This window comes from Amblyomma mixtum, chromosome 2, assembly GCF_055824585.1.
Source record: "Amblyomma mixtum isolate Tamu chromosome 2, ASM5582458v1, whole genome shotgun sequence".
Classification (NCBI taxonomy): Eukaryota; Metazoa; Arthropoda; class Arachnida; order Ixodida; family Ixodidae; genus Amblyomma; species Amblyomma mixtum.
In genome coordinates, this window is record NC_143013.1 from 248,282,069 (window position 1) to 248,295,093 (window position 13,025).

At 46.2% G+C, this 13,025-nt stretch overlaps 1 protein-coding gene across 1 annotated transcript; it reads left to right on the forward strand.

The window, feature by feature from the left end:
- The first annotated feature begins 8,884 nt into the window (after positions 1 to 8,884).
- Positions 8,885 to 12,724, forward strand: LOC149363385 (uncharacterized). Its single transcript, XM_089568507.1, has 3 exons — positions 8,885 to 8,909; positions 9,639 to 10,561; positions 12,700 to 12,724. Exons 1-3 carry the CDS (start codon positions 8,907 to 8,909, stop codon positions 12,722 to 12,724), a joined length of 951 nt encoding a protein of 316 aa, XP_089424633.1. The 5' UTR covers positions 8,885 to 8,906.
- Positions 12,725 to 13,025: the final 301 nt, after the last annotated feature.

Sequence of the window (13,025 nt, forward strand, 5' to 3'; positions counted from 1 at the left end):
TGGCTTCGGGCTTCCGAAAACGGTTTGCAGCGTTGTTTTGCGTGGAAGCTCGTATACGCAACCTAAACTCTTGGTTCCAGCTTCTTATGGCGGAAAACTTCTTATCGTCTATTGAGCTTGCTGCTTCTGATAACACATCTAGCCATTTTTCAACCGATGCCCTCCTTACTCACTCATCAATGAACAATGTTTCAGTTTGCTTAGGTTGGGTTTACACAGAATCTGTTATCAGTCCTAGATGTCAATCACAGCTCTTTTGAGGTGGTTAGTGCACAGCGCTTTATATGGATGTCTTTTATCATTATTTCCCATGACTTAAACCGAAATATGGAAATTTATGGAACCCCTTCGAAAAATCCGCCTTAAAACTATGGCTTCTACTGATGCGTCTAGGAGCAATGAGAAGGTTGAATTGGGATCTATTCGCAGGCTCTTTCTTATAGTTATTGCATTCGTGACCCGAATTCAGTGTAAGGATTCGTTGCAAACATCTTTTTTCTCTGAAATTTGCCGCAGTCAGTGTTCTCGAAGGTTCCCTCTCTAGTTTGGTATCTATCGAAAACTCTGTGAATGCAGTAAAATGGCAGTTTGGGCGAGTTGGTTAAGCATCTTGTAATAAACACCGCAATGACACAGGACGAGAACGGAGAGAAGACACACACGGCGCTGAACTTCTCTCTTCTTTTGAATAGATGGAATGGGAAAGAAAACAGGGTGCAAAATTAACCATGCAAACAAGTTCCTCTCGTGCAAGGTTGCTGTGGTCTACCAGATTCATCTGTCCTGTGGGCGTACTTATATTGGCCAGAGAGGTCGTTGCATAAACGTACCGCTTTTGGAGCACCAAAATTCTTTAGGAAAGTGTGCAACAAACTTGGCCAAGCATTGTCTCGAGTGTAAGCGCACCCGGTTTCTCGTTGACACCGGTCTTGTTCATACATAATGATCGTAGCACGAGGGAAGTATCAGAGGCGTTTCATATCTTGAGAAAAGGAAACAGATGTGTCAGCCAGCCTTCAGTAGCATTGTCCTCTAAGGAAATGAAGTTGCTAAACAGTGGTTAGCACCGATAATCACACGTGCTAATACGAGACATTTTATTACCCGAAAAGTGTATTTTTGACAAAGCGCATGCGCGCGCTTTCTTGACGCCCTGCCTTAAAAAGCAGCCTGTTTTTCCAATAAACGTAGTTGCAAGTTCAGCGCCGTGTGTGTCTTCTCTCCGTTCTCGTCCTGTGTCCTTGCGCTGTTCTATTACAAGACTCTGTGATTGCTCGATTGAGCTGTTTCCTGGGGTTTTTGTTCCCCGCAATGGCGTAGAGGTGCGTTTTTTCGTGGTCGAAGCGCAGTGCGCTGAATGTGGAAACTAGGCGGCAAATGTCTTGGCCACACCCGCTCCTGGAACACATGTTACGTATGACATCTCTAATCTTGTTCTGCTAACAATGTCTTCTTTTCAGCGAGACCAAAATTTATCGGCAGGATGCCGTAATCGGTTGGTATCTAGGAATTGTTTCAATTACTTATTGTAAATTTCAATTATATGTTCATGTAGGCCTCGGCAGTGTGAGGTGTCGGCGACTCCCATGCGGAGCATTCTCGTAAGGCCTAGATGAAGATGTGGCCACTCCTACAAACCTTCGTGGATTAAGCGGAGATGTCGAACCAATAGAACATTATGTAATCTTTTGCAGGCGGTTTGCACAATAGATAAGGATGTATTTGCAGCTCTCCCGCAGGAGGTTAAGGCTTATTGTTTCATTTCCCGCTCTTCTCTGCTCCGGTGCGAACGTCAAACGTTATGTCCTAAACCCGATTTGTGACTCCCGCCGCGGTGGCTCAATGGTTAAGGCGCTCGTCTACCGAGCCGGAGTACCCGGATTCGAACCCGACCGCGTTTCGGTGGAGGCGGAACGCAGAAGGGGCCCGTGTGCTCTGTGATGTCAGTGCGCGTTCAAGATCGCCATGTGATCGGAATTCTTCCGGAGCCCTCTAGTAAGGCACCTCTTTCTCTCTTTCTTCTTTAGACTCACCTTCCTTCCTTCTCTTACGGCGCAGTTCATGTGTCCACCGAGATATCTGAGACAGATACTGCGATATTTCCTTTCCTCAAAAACCAATTTACCAATTTATTTACCTTCGCGACTTCATTACTGCTCAAAGTTTTGTACATATTTTCTCGCTTTTCCGTGCTCTTTTTTGTTATTTGCAGTCAGTGCTGTGCTTTCTTATGTCATTTCTCTCTTATTTGCCGCCGCGGTGGCTCAGCGGTTACGGTGCTCGGCTGCTGTCCCGAAAGACGCGGGTTGGATACCGGCCGCGGCGGCTAGAATTTCTTTGGAGGAGAAATTCTAGAGGCCCGTGTACTGTGCGATGTCAGTGCACGTTAAAGAACCCCAGGTGGTCGAAATTTCCGGAGCCCTCCACTACGGCGTCTCTCATAGCCTTAGTCGCTTTGGGACATTAAAACCCCAGAAACCAAACCAAACCTCTCTTCTATTCCACTTTTGCGCATTTACTCCTGAAGCCATCGTAATTAATCTGTTCCACCGTGCAAGATTGTCCTAAACCATTGAAATACTTTCGCATTTCGAGTTATTGATCAGTTTGCTCTCCCGCTGCTATCCATTTGCTGTTCTGATTAGCTTCGTTCGTAGAGCGACAGTATCGGACCACTGATGGGGTTTACGGCTCGAACCCAAGGCCAGGTGAAAATTTTTTAACCGTAAAGTTTCTCTGAAAGCTGTGGAAATTTCCTTTGTTTCCGTATGGCTGAGCTTGAGTGGGCTGCACTCACGAATTTCCCCTTTATTACACCACGCCTAAAATTTACAAGTTAAATCATTTTCCTTCACAGAGGCCAAGATCCTCGGTCCGTGGCCACAACAGTCAACTGCCATCAAGGCTTACAAGGCACTCTTTTGTTTTTTGAGAGAGACTGCCTTGATTGACAGACTGATTACTTCCTGTTCCTTCTCTCTTTCCTCTTTAATTCCCCTCATTCTCTTCCCCTGTGCGCCGTAGCCAACCGGAATCCTTTCTGGTTAACATCCCTGCCTTTCCCTCTCTCTCTCTCTCTATCTATCTATCTCTATCATTTCCCTCGGCAGTCATCACCACTTGCCCCCTTGTAGGCATGTCCCATGTCTGAAGAGGCGAATAACAACAATAGCAACACAAATCGATTTCTTGTCTCCACATGTCTTTTACTTGTCTAAAACAACCTCAGATATGACGCAGCAGATATCAGCAGCGAAACGAAGTCCCAATGATGATCTACAGAATGAAATAAAGGACATAATGTTGGAGCTGCAGACGCTACCACGCACTTTGAACCTTGTCAACCAGGGCTGCCAAAATCAACGAACTCTGAGAGCGGCACGCGCAGTCTATCTTTGGTGTGAACAGCCCGGCGGGACGACATGGGGCAACGATGACCATGTAGATTTGATCCCGTATCCATCTACACTGACGAAGACACCAGGACATGCCCCTATTTTGAAACCAGGTCTTCGATGTGGTAGCCAAAACGCAGACACCTCACTCAATCGCTGCAACATAACGTGCGTCCCCGTCAAGTAGATTGGTCAGGCGAGACGGCAACAGCGATTCACTCTTTGAAGGTACCATGAAAGAAATTTTGAAGTAAAGCCTTGAGAGAGAAAAATTTGCGGCATAAATTTCCTCAAGATGCTGAACGCCATCACTAGACTGCGGTGCAGCATGTGACCGGCGGAAGTCTTGGGGAAGTCGCACGCAAGATTGGAGCCCCTTTAAATAGATCATCACTATTGATCCAAGACCTTCATTATCTTGCAAGGATTATTTGACTTCCAACAGCAATGCACAGTGAGGTTCACCGAACGCTAATACAGTGCGTATACACTAAGAACGCCATCCTTGAAAAATCGACACACAGCGTAAACTCTGATCAATGATATATCCTTTATAATTAACCGAGATAGAGAATGAAGTATTTTGACGCACATATGACGAAAGCCAACAGTCAGTAAAACTAAGGAAAACATCGGTGAATGCTTTATCTTGTTATGTTTGCAAATTTCATAAAAGAGGAATCAGTACACTTAACACTTTTGCCGTAGATATAACTGATTAGAAAGTGGAACAAAACAGAACCACATGCCGCTTGTGGGATGAGAAATCACGACCTCTATATGCTGCATACAGGGCTCTAATAACTGAGATAGACAACGGCTGTCCATTCTTCGGGTAACCTAAGCTTGTAACCGAACCTTCGAGAGTGCGTTTACCGGCACGACACATGACGATGACACATGACACATGACGTAGGACTTCCAGCAAACAGAGAAGCTGTGCGAGAAACCTCTTACCTTTCTGAGGCATCAAGGCTAGCAAAGCCTCAAGCCCAAGGCAAGGTATTGAGCAGACAAGGGTATGGAAATGAGCTGCTCATAATGATATACACAAGTAATAATAATAATCATGTTTATTTTCACCACTCGATGCAAGTGAGCGAAAAGAGGTGGCTGAAGTAAAAGCTGCTGTCTCCGCAGCTTGACAAAGCCTCAGCCACCTTTACCTCAGCAGCAGTGATATGGCGGAAGCAAAAACATGCGTTAGAAGACATTTTCAACAAGCCCTGTCTCAACTTGCAAAAAGGAATTTTTCAACATAAGGCGAGCAAGAAACATCGCATTGCAAAAAAAACAAAAAAAAACTGAAGGCAGTATAACCGTTACACAAACAGGTTCGCCATGTGCCTATGCGTCATTGTAATAATACTTATGTGGTGGAAGTCAATATCGTTCAGACGAGAAAGTAATGAACACTTTATCCTTTCAACCTCAAAGCCAGTCCGTGAAAAAGGAACAAACCATGGTGGTTGGTACCTAAAAGAGTAGGGTTTTATCACTGTTTTCAGGTTTTGGTAAAAGTGAACAAAACGATATGGTATTTTCGTATAAATTCACAAAATTCATCAAATAACAGACGCATTTGCTATTTCTAAATATGTTGTGATGCAATAATGCCCTCTTCTTCTGTGAGGACTTATTGGGGGCTTAAACGTACGCCTTCTGTTTGTTTTTCATTTTGGTTGTTTCATGGGCGCTTGCAGTTCCTTTCATTTTTCGTCTGTTAGAATCTACTATTAACTTGCTGTCACTTTCAGGGAACATATTTCGTGGTTTGCATTACTGCATATACCTACAAGCACCAAGCAAAGTGTGTGGTTAACATAAAGTCATCAAGAACATTCCGATGGCAACTAATCGCAGCCACAATTATGGAATGAACTACCATCAGCTGTCACTGGATTTCAGAGTAACTTACTCCACTCCTTCAGAAACTTTGAAGAGGTATATTTTCACAGGAGGTTTAACCTTTCGATGTTCGCAGGAGACACGCGAGAGCGATCAGCCAAGTTGTCGAAAACGGAACGATGTTTGCGAGATCCTAAAAACTATACACTGATTGCTATCGATATTTCCGAAGGTTTGTCCAAGTTATCAGGTTCTACAGTAACTCCACTGACTGTGAGAAGCCATGTACATAGGCCCACAAAAATTTTTCGAATGCCGAAATCATAAAGAGGCCGAATTGTTTTGTTATAATTTTCGTGTTCGGAACACATCTGTGTGCGCCTGTACAATGTGGGCAAGTAAACGACATGAGCCCAGCACAGCTGTGAAACGAAATAGGTTGCCAGGACAATATAATTACGTAAAGGAACACCTAGTGTGCATGCGTAACTTTTGGAAAAGAGTGACTTCATTCATGGATAGAAGTTCTTTTCGTGCGGGAATGAGGCATTCGCTGCATACGTCGCCCCAAAAACAATTCACAAGGGCGTCGTTATAAACATCCAGCGTTATACCAGAGAGAACGGAAAAGAATTGGCACGGGGCTGATTTCCCGCTCGCGGTGTCTGCCTCATTGACTAAATTCCAGGGACCATGAGCGAACAGATTGCTCAGGGTATTCTTCAAAAGGGTATGTTTCCATATGCACGCAAGAATTTGAGATTCGGATATGTTTGAAGAGAACGGCGACCCGAAGCACTCTTCTACGCCTTTGAAAAATTGTATGAGGAAGACGGCGATGGACATTATGAAATTATGGAGTTTTCTGACAGTATTTCAGTTATATGCGCATGGATAAGTACCGCGCAACGCCCGACGGACAAAAAAGCGGCAGCGCCCAACATATTGTCGACAAACTGTTGGTAAGGTGGAAAGCGCATCAAGCCGTTACGCTGGAAAAGGCTGCCGTGTAAATTATTGATGCATTAAAGTGTTGTGAAAAGGTATTTTTAAATTTTTACTTAATTTTAAAGAAAAAATGCAATTTCAGATGCCTTCACACAGCGCAGCCAACTGTTATTCAATAAATTTCCTGTGGGAACAAAATGTTGCCTCAATATGACGATAAACATTGGCTGCTATTGTGTAAAAATTGTATTAATAACGTCCCGCCAACCACGTGCGCAAATTTTAAATACTAAAATATCATAGCCTGCTTTTTTTCACAACTGTAGGTAAATATGAAGGAAATCACAAATCAGAGGAGTTTCTTAAACCAAGCGCGGATACTAGCCAGTTCTGGCTACCGGGCCTTAGTCCTGTCATCGGTGGCTGAAAATATTTTAAGGACTAGTAAAGGAAAGAACTAAGCCTCCGGAGAATGGAGGCCTCGCCACGAAAAGGTGGCTGTATTGCCGTATACGTTCGCCAAGTGTCGCATTATCTTAAAAGAATTAGAGAAAAATGTAGAGGGTAGGCGTTAAGTTCTTTCCTCATCCCCTTTTTTCTAGAATGTGTCGGTAAAGAACTGACGACGTATTTTTTGATTTTTGCAATCGTTGAGCCTTGGTTAATTTTGCTCGTGCGGATCACTGCCTCCGGTTTTGTCTGTGTGTATGTAAGGTGTGGATAGGTTGCCGTCCGAAATAAAGTTGTTAGTCGGCGCAGTTGTGGTGTTCTCCTTGTTCTCGGCCGTTGTCTCCAACCGCTGTGCATCGCAGAAAGTCTAACAGTTTATCGCAGTACTCAGAAAAACAAACATTTACCTTGGTTCATCTTTTAGGTTCTATAAACATGTGGCAGCCGCGGTTGAAATACTCTCAGTGACGCGAAGCGCCCTTCTAGAATTACAAGAATTAAAGAAAGCATAGCCCAGCTGTAAGGACTAAATTCGAGGCACCATACTGAACCGAGCAAACGGGTGGTAGTTTGACGCCCACCCTTAGCCGATGTATGTTCAGCGTTGTGAACCACGCAGAACCAAGAAATGAAGCAAACGCAGCCACAAATATCCTCACACACACACACACACACACACACACACACACACACACACACACACACACACACACACACACACACACACACACACACACACACACACACACACACACACACACACACACACACACACACACGCACGCACGCACGCACGCGCACACGCGCACACGCACGCACACGCGCGCACACACACACGCGCACACGCGCACACGCACGCACACGCGCGCACACACACCCCACACCACGGAATACGAAGGGATGGCAGCTAACACAGCCCTCTGCATATGGATATACACTCTGCTGCTAGAGCACAAGCAAATTACGCGACAGCGGTTGAATTGAACGAGAAGCGATGAAGAGTGAAACGGAGAGAAAAAGTTCATACTGAAACAAAGTAAAGGCTGATAATAGTGTGACCGGAAACACAGCAATATTCTATTTAACACGACACAGACCGATTCTCGAAAGCGACTGTCCTTCCTGAACGCAAGCTGGTTGTTGACAGAGATATGCTGTCGTTTGCGGCTTGGAACCCGTGATCGGCGAACGTGCTACCCCCAGAGGAACGGATTGAAGGGGCCCACAGTCGGGCCTATTTTCATAGGTTTTGTGTCGGCCACCGGAGACCGTCGTGGACACTGCCTTTGGGTTACCAATCTCGCTACCCTTCAAACATCGCGCACTCACCCAAATTACTTAGCGATCGCTTGTACCTCATATCGCAATGAAGTGAGGTGAAAACAGTTTCGACGCTGTTGGGATTATATGCCACCACAAGGGTCAATTACAAACAGCCAAAGAGATCAGTCCACCATGACTTCCCCACTGCTAAGAGGGGAAACGTTGCCGGTACGAAAATAAAAATGTTAGCAAATAGCGATACGCATAGCCCATTCTCTATGGGGTGGCTGCCCAGAGGAACGAATAACGTCTACCACCTCGAGGCCGAAAAGGTAAAATCATTGACAAAACTTTGGAGGGTATGGGATCGTGGAAGATAATTAATTTTCAGGCGATCGAGTTGATACCCAAGCAAAACCACTGGACAAGCAACCAAGCGAGGAAACACTGAAATTATTGTTTCCACAAACTTTTCACCTTTAGTTTTATGTTTAATTAAACAAGACGTAAATGAGGATCCTCTTCTGACACCAGTGCCAAGAAAGGCTGAGTTCAATTAGAGTAGGCCCCGCATCCGTCCTTGCCATGTTCACTTCGCTTCACGTGGGTTCCGGGTAGAAACTCAGGCGGAATTTTTAATTGAGCACTTTCGTGCACGTGCCAGTCTGATACTGGTTCTTGTACGCATAACGAGAGAGCTTCACGCAACAAAAAGCAAGCATCAAAGCTGTAGGGCTGCCGGCCAAGGAAAAAAAAAATAAGTTAGGACGCATGGAGAAGAATAGGGATTATCTTTTGGCCTCAAACGTGTTGCTCAAGACACGTGGCTTGAAGAATCGGCGCCGATTAACGATTATTTTAAAAAAGGGTGCGCCCTTCTTTCTCACGTACTGTTAGACCAGTTTGAGCCAGTTCTTGCACCCAACTACCTGGTATAAAAGGATCCTCGCCAGCCGCACAGATCAGAAGCTTCTGCTCCTCCAACCGACAAGGAACACCACAATGGTTAGTCACTGTTACGGTTTCTCTTCTCACGCTTAGCGCTAATTGGCTTCGGTTACAACATGCCCACTTAGAGAAATTGTTGACATTGCATTTTCTGCCCGCCAATGTTAAATGTGTACTTTAAGTTTGTGATTGAGTATATTGGTAAACAATTGCTTGAGAAGGGCATTTTTTTTATTTCAAAACTATCCACAGAGCAAGTTTGACAAATATTCGGTGAAGATCGTCGCCTATAGACCAGGAATATAGCGGTGGAGTTAGAGCTGAAGTATAATTAAGCTGAATAACATAGTTTATTATTTAAAGATTGCCACCTCAGAATGTCGCCACAGACAAATGATTTGAGTTATTGGAAATTATACGAAACCTTCCATATATTCGCATTTATATTAAATGGAAAGTGCAAAAATTATTTCTCCGCTGCTCCAACCCAGCCTGTTTAAGTCGCACGCTTTATGTATTCTCGTGTGGGTATTACAACATGCTACCAAAAATTTTTGCACAGATTAAACATATGAGCAGTGAATGGCTATTTACATTTCATTCTTTGCGCCGTATTATCTCAATAACAGTCAAATATAAAAAAACTTACAAAAACTTAACTGATACCAGTCATTATAAAACTTGTCACCACAGAACCTAATGAGCAGAACTTGCAACAAGTATGTGGGTGCAGAAAAAGAATAGGTGAATGCCTGACAGGAATGCGCAACACTTCATATCCACCAGATTCGTGCCTGCATCGTCCTCGCCCTGGCCACCAGCGCCTTCGCTGGTCAAATTGGCCACCTTGGCACCGGTGCCTACACCCTCGCCAGCAACCTCGGCTACGGCCTTGGTTACGGAAACCTCGGCTACTCCGGTCTCAGCTATGGCGGCCTCGGCATCAGCCACTACGGCCTCTCCCACGGCATTGGCTACTCCGGCCTGACTGGCTACGGTCTTGGCTACGGTTACGGATTGGCCAGGCCTGCCAGCTATGCTGTGGCCGCTCCAGCTGTCTCCCGCACCATCTCCACCTACCACGCCGCTCCAGCCGTGACTGCCGTTCACGCTGCCCCAGCTGTTGCCACCGTCGCCCACGCCGCTCCAGCCGTCGCCACCTACGCCGCTGCCCCAGCCATCAGCTACGCCGCTGCCCCAGCTGTGACCAAGGTCGTGCAGTCCGCTCCAGCCATTGCCACCTACGCTGCTGCCCCTGCTGTCACCAGGGTCGCCACCAGCTATGCTGCCCCAGCTGTGACCGCTGTCCACGCTGCCCCAGCTGTCGCCACCTACGCTGCTGCCCCAGCTGTTACTGCTGTCCACGCTGCTCCAGCTATCACCGCTGTCCAGGCTGCCCCAGCCTTCGCTGCCGTTCACGCTGCCCCAGCCGTGACCGCTGTCCACGCTGCCCCAGCTGTGGCCACCGTCCACGCTGCTCCAGCTGTCGCTGCCGTCCACGCTGCCCCAGCCATCGCTACCTACGGTACCTATGGCTCCTACGGTCTTGCCCACTCTGCCCCAGTCTACGGATACGGTGTTGGCTCCCTCGGCTACGGCGTCGGCTCCTACGGTTACGGCCATGGTCTCCTCGGCTACGGCCTGAACTACGGCTACGGTCTCGGCAGCCCACTCAGCTACGCTACCCTCCTCCGCAAGAAGAAGTGTAAGTATTCAAGGAAATGTGTACAACTGCTATCTGATATGCCCATGAGTTTTCTAATATATGCTTTATTTTCATATTGCAGAAATTACGCCCTTTTTAGACAAGGCATCAAGTTTGAAGCTCACTACAATGGAGGAGCAGACTTCGAGGCTTCTATTAGTTTTCCTGATAATAGCCAAGAAATAAACTGCTTTCCTAGAATTCTTTTGTCTCAGTTTTCTGTGGGGTCATAACGACTTCACCGCTTGCGCAATGAGCAAGCGATATTATATCAAGAAGAATTACAAGAAAGAGAATAATTGTTTAATTGATCTATTGCAAAAACAACATGTAATCATTTTTGCTTCTGATGGTGGATGCAGGCATAACAATAACTTCCATACGCGTTTGTACACCACCCCTCATCTTCAGTCACAACCTTTTTGCAATATATCGTCGCAATGACCGTCGATTTTGCGTGCCACATTAGTAAACGAAGAAATCGACTAGAGTTTTTAAGTTGTCAGCGATCTGGCCTGTCTGAGAAATACGGCTCATTTGACCTTGTAATTAACGGGAAACGCCCCTCAGGTCGCTTCTTCTAGGCAACATCGAGTGTGCAGGAATTACACTCATGGACAATAAATGTTCAACATACGCTCTCGAAACACATTTTTCTGCCTTGCGCGGCTAAGTAATAGAATTTAGAGTCATGCGTTCGTTCACGCGGCTCTTTATGTGACATGGCATGGACCAATGACGTTGGATTCGGCAAGGTAATAGAGGACAGCCGAATGTTAATTTAGCATGCAAGTTAGATAAACTAGCTAAATTTTCTCGGTCTGCTTGTCACCAGGCATTCACTGCACTGTGCTTGTATTGTTACTCCTCCAACTGTGGGATGCCATTAGAACGTATAGCCGAGGTCATAGCAGTATACGTTGCTTATGGCGTGTGGCTTTGCTTCCGTTGGTGTAGACGTTGATGGCGGTGTTTAAGTGTTTATTCAGTACAGACGTGCCCTGTGCGGCGTTATTGTAGCGTTTGGTCTGAACGGGGGTATGTTGAGAGAGTGTGAGAAGAGCCCAGCCGTCGGTGCGAGATTGATGGTGCCAGTTAGCGAGCTTTAATGCGTACGTGCATTACGGTATGCTGGAGCGTGTCGCATCCGTGTACAGCCGCCCACAGACTTAACACGAATGACGGAAAGCGTGGCCTGGTCTGCCGTCAGCGCCACGAAGCGATAGTCATTGGTGCGAGACAATGCTCTCGGTATGTTTGCGGTGGCTGACGATAGCTGGTGCGCAGCTCGCTTCTACTGCTTTTCCGCCTATGCCTGATCGCCGCGTGGACAGCGCGCTCGTCAAGGGGGCGTTTCAGGGCTTCTTGCTCGCCGATTCGGCCTCCCCGGCCCCGCCAACACTCTTTGCAGTTTTCTTATCGCACAGCCAGGAACTGCCCGCTAAGCTGCCGCGGTTCGCACCTTCTTTCGTCGGACACCGCAAATGTTTCGAGAGCATTTTCTCCCACCCGATGACTATCGCTTGACTATCGCTCCACCCAGCGCTTCATGGCGCTGACGGCAGTCCAGGCCACGCATCCCGTCATTCGTGTTAAGTCTGTGGGTGGCTGCATGTCTTTATACATGCTCTCTCTCCGGTGATGACTTCCTAAAGCTTCAAGCGTGCTTAATGATCCCAGCGCTTCGTAATTTCCAGAACTATTAGGAATGTTATGCTGATCGACAGCTGTCGGACGCTAACTAATTATTGTCAGCTGTAGGTTGTGGATCCCCGCTGCTTGCGGGATGTTGCATTCCTGCCCCCATTCGGTCAAGTCAGTGCGGCGAAGGTCTGGAAGAGGCCTGTATGTTTGGGGCATTGATTAGACGCGTATATTAGAAAATAAATCATGGCTTTGTAGAATTTTCTGCGCTGATTAGAGTTTTCGAGGCCGCGTTTTTGTTCGCAATTGGCCCGCCATGGTGTACAAGAGCTCGGTTTTGATTGCTCCTCTATAATTCCGTCTTTTATGCTAATTATTTAATTTATTATGTGGACGAGATTATGACAGTTTAGGATATTTTATAAAGTTAGAGTGCGATGTATTTTTGCGTAAATACGAGTGTTCTGAAGGATGTGAGCTTTGTTATCTTCTTTTCAGCTGGGTGCGTGTTGTCAGAGCATAGGTTTTCTTTCTGTCTTGCGCTTGACTGCTCAGAAGGCGAGAAAATAACCGAGCACAACCAGAACTTCAGAGAAAACAATAGAATTTCCCCTCCACTGCAAATGTCACACAACACGGAACAAGCACATATGCTGCTGTGCTGATGTTACTTTAACAAAACTTCTGTTTGGGCTAGATGGTGCATAGCTTATTTTGAAATGAATTCAAGCGCACAACACCACGCACACAAGAGAGGAAAGACACAAGACAGGCGCTAACTTCATCTGACTTATTGGCAGGTAAGAGAGCAGATTATATACATA

Bases quoted from the DNA above. Each gene is read 5' to 3' on its own strand.
- LOC149363385 (XM_089568507.1), top strand. The intron at 10,562-12,699 runs GTATTCAAGGAA...TCTTCTTTTCAG, and splicing joins CTCCGCAAGAAGAAGTGTAA to CTGGGTGCGTGTTGTCAGAG.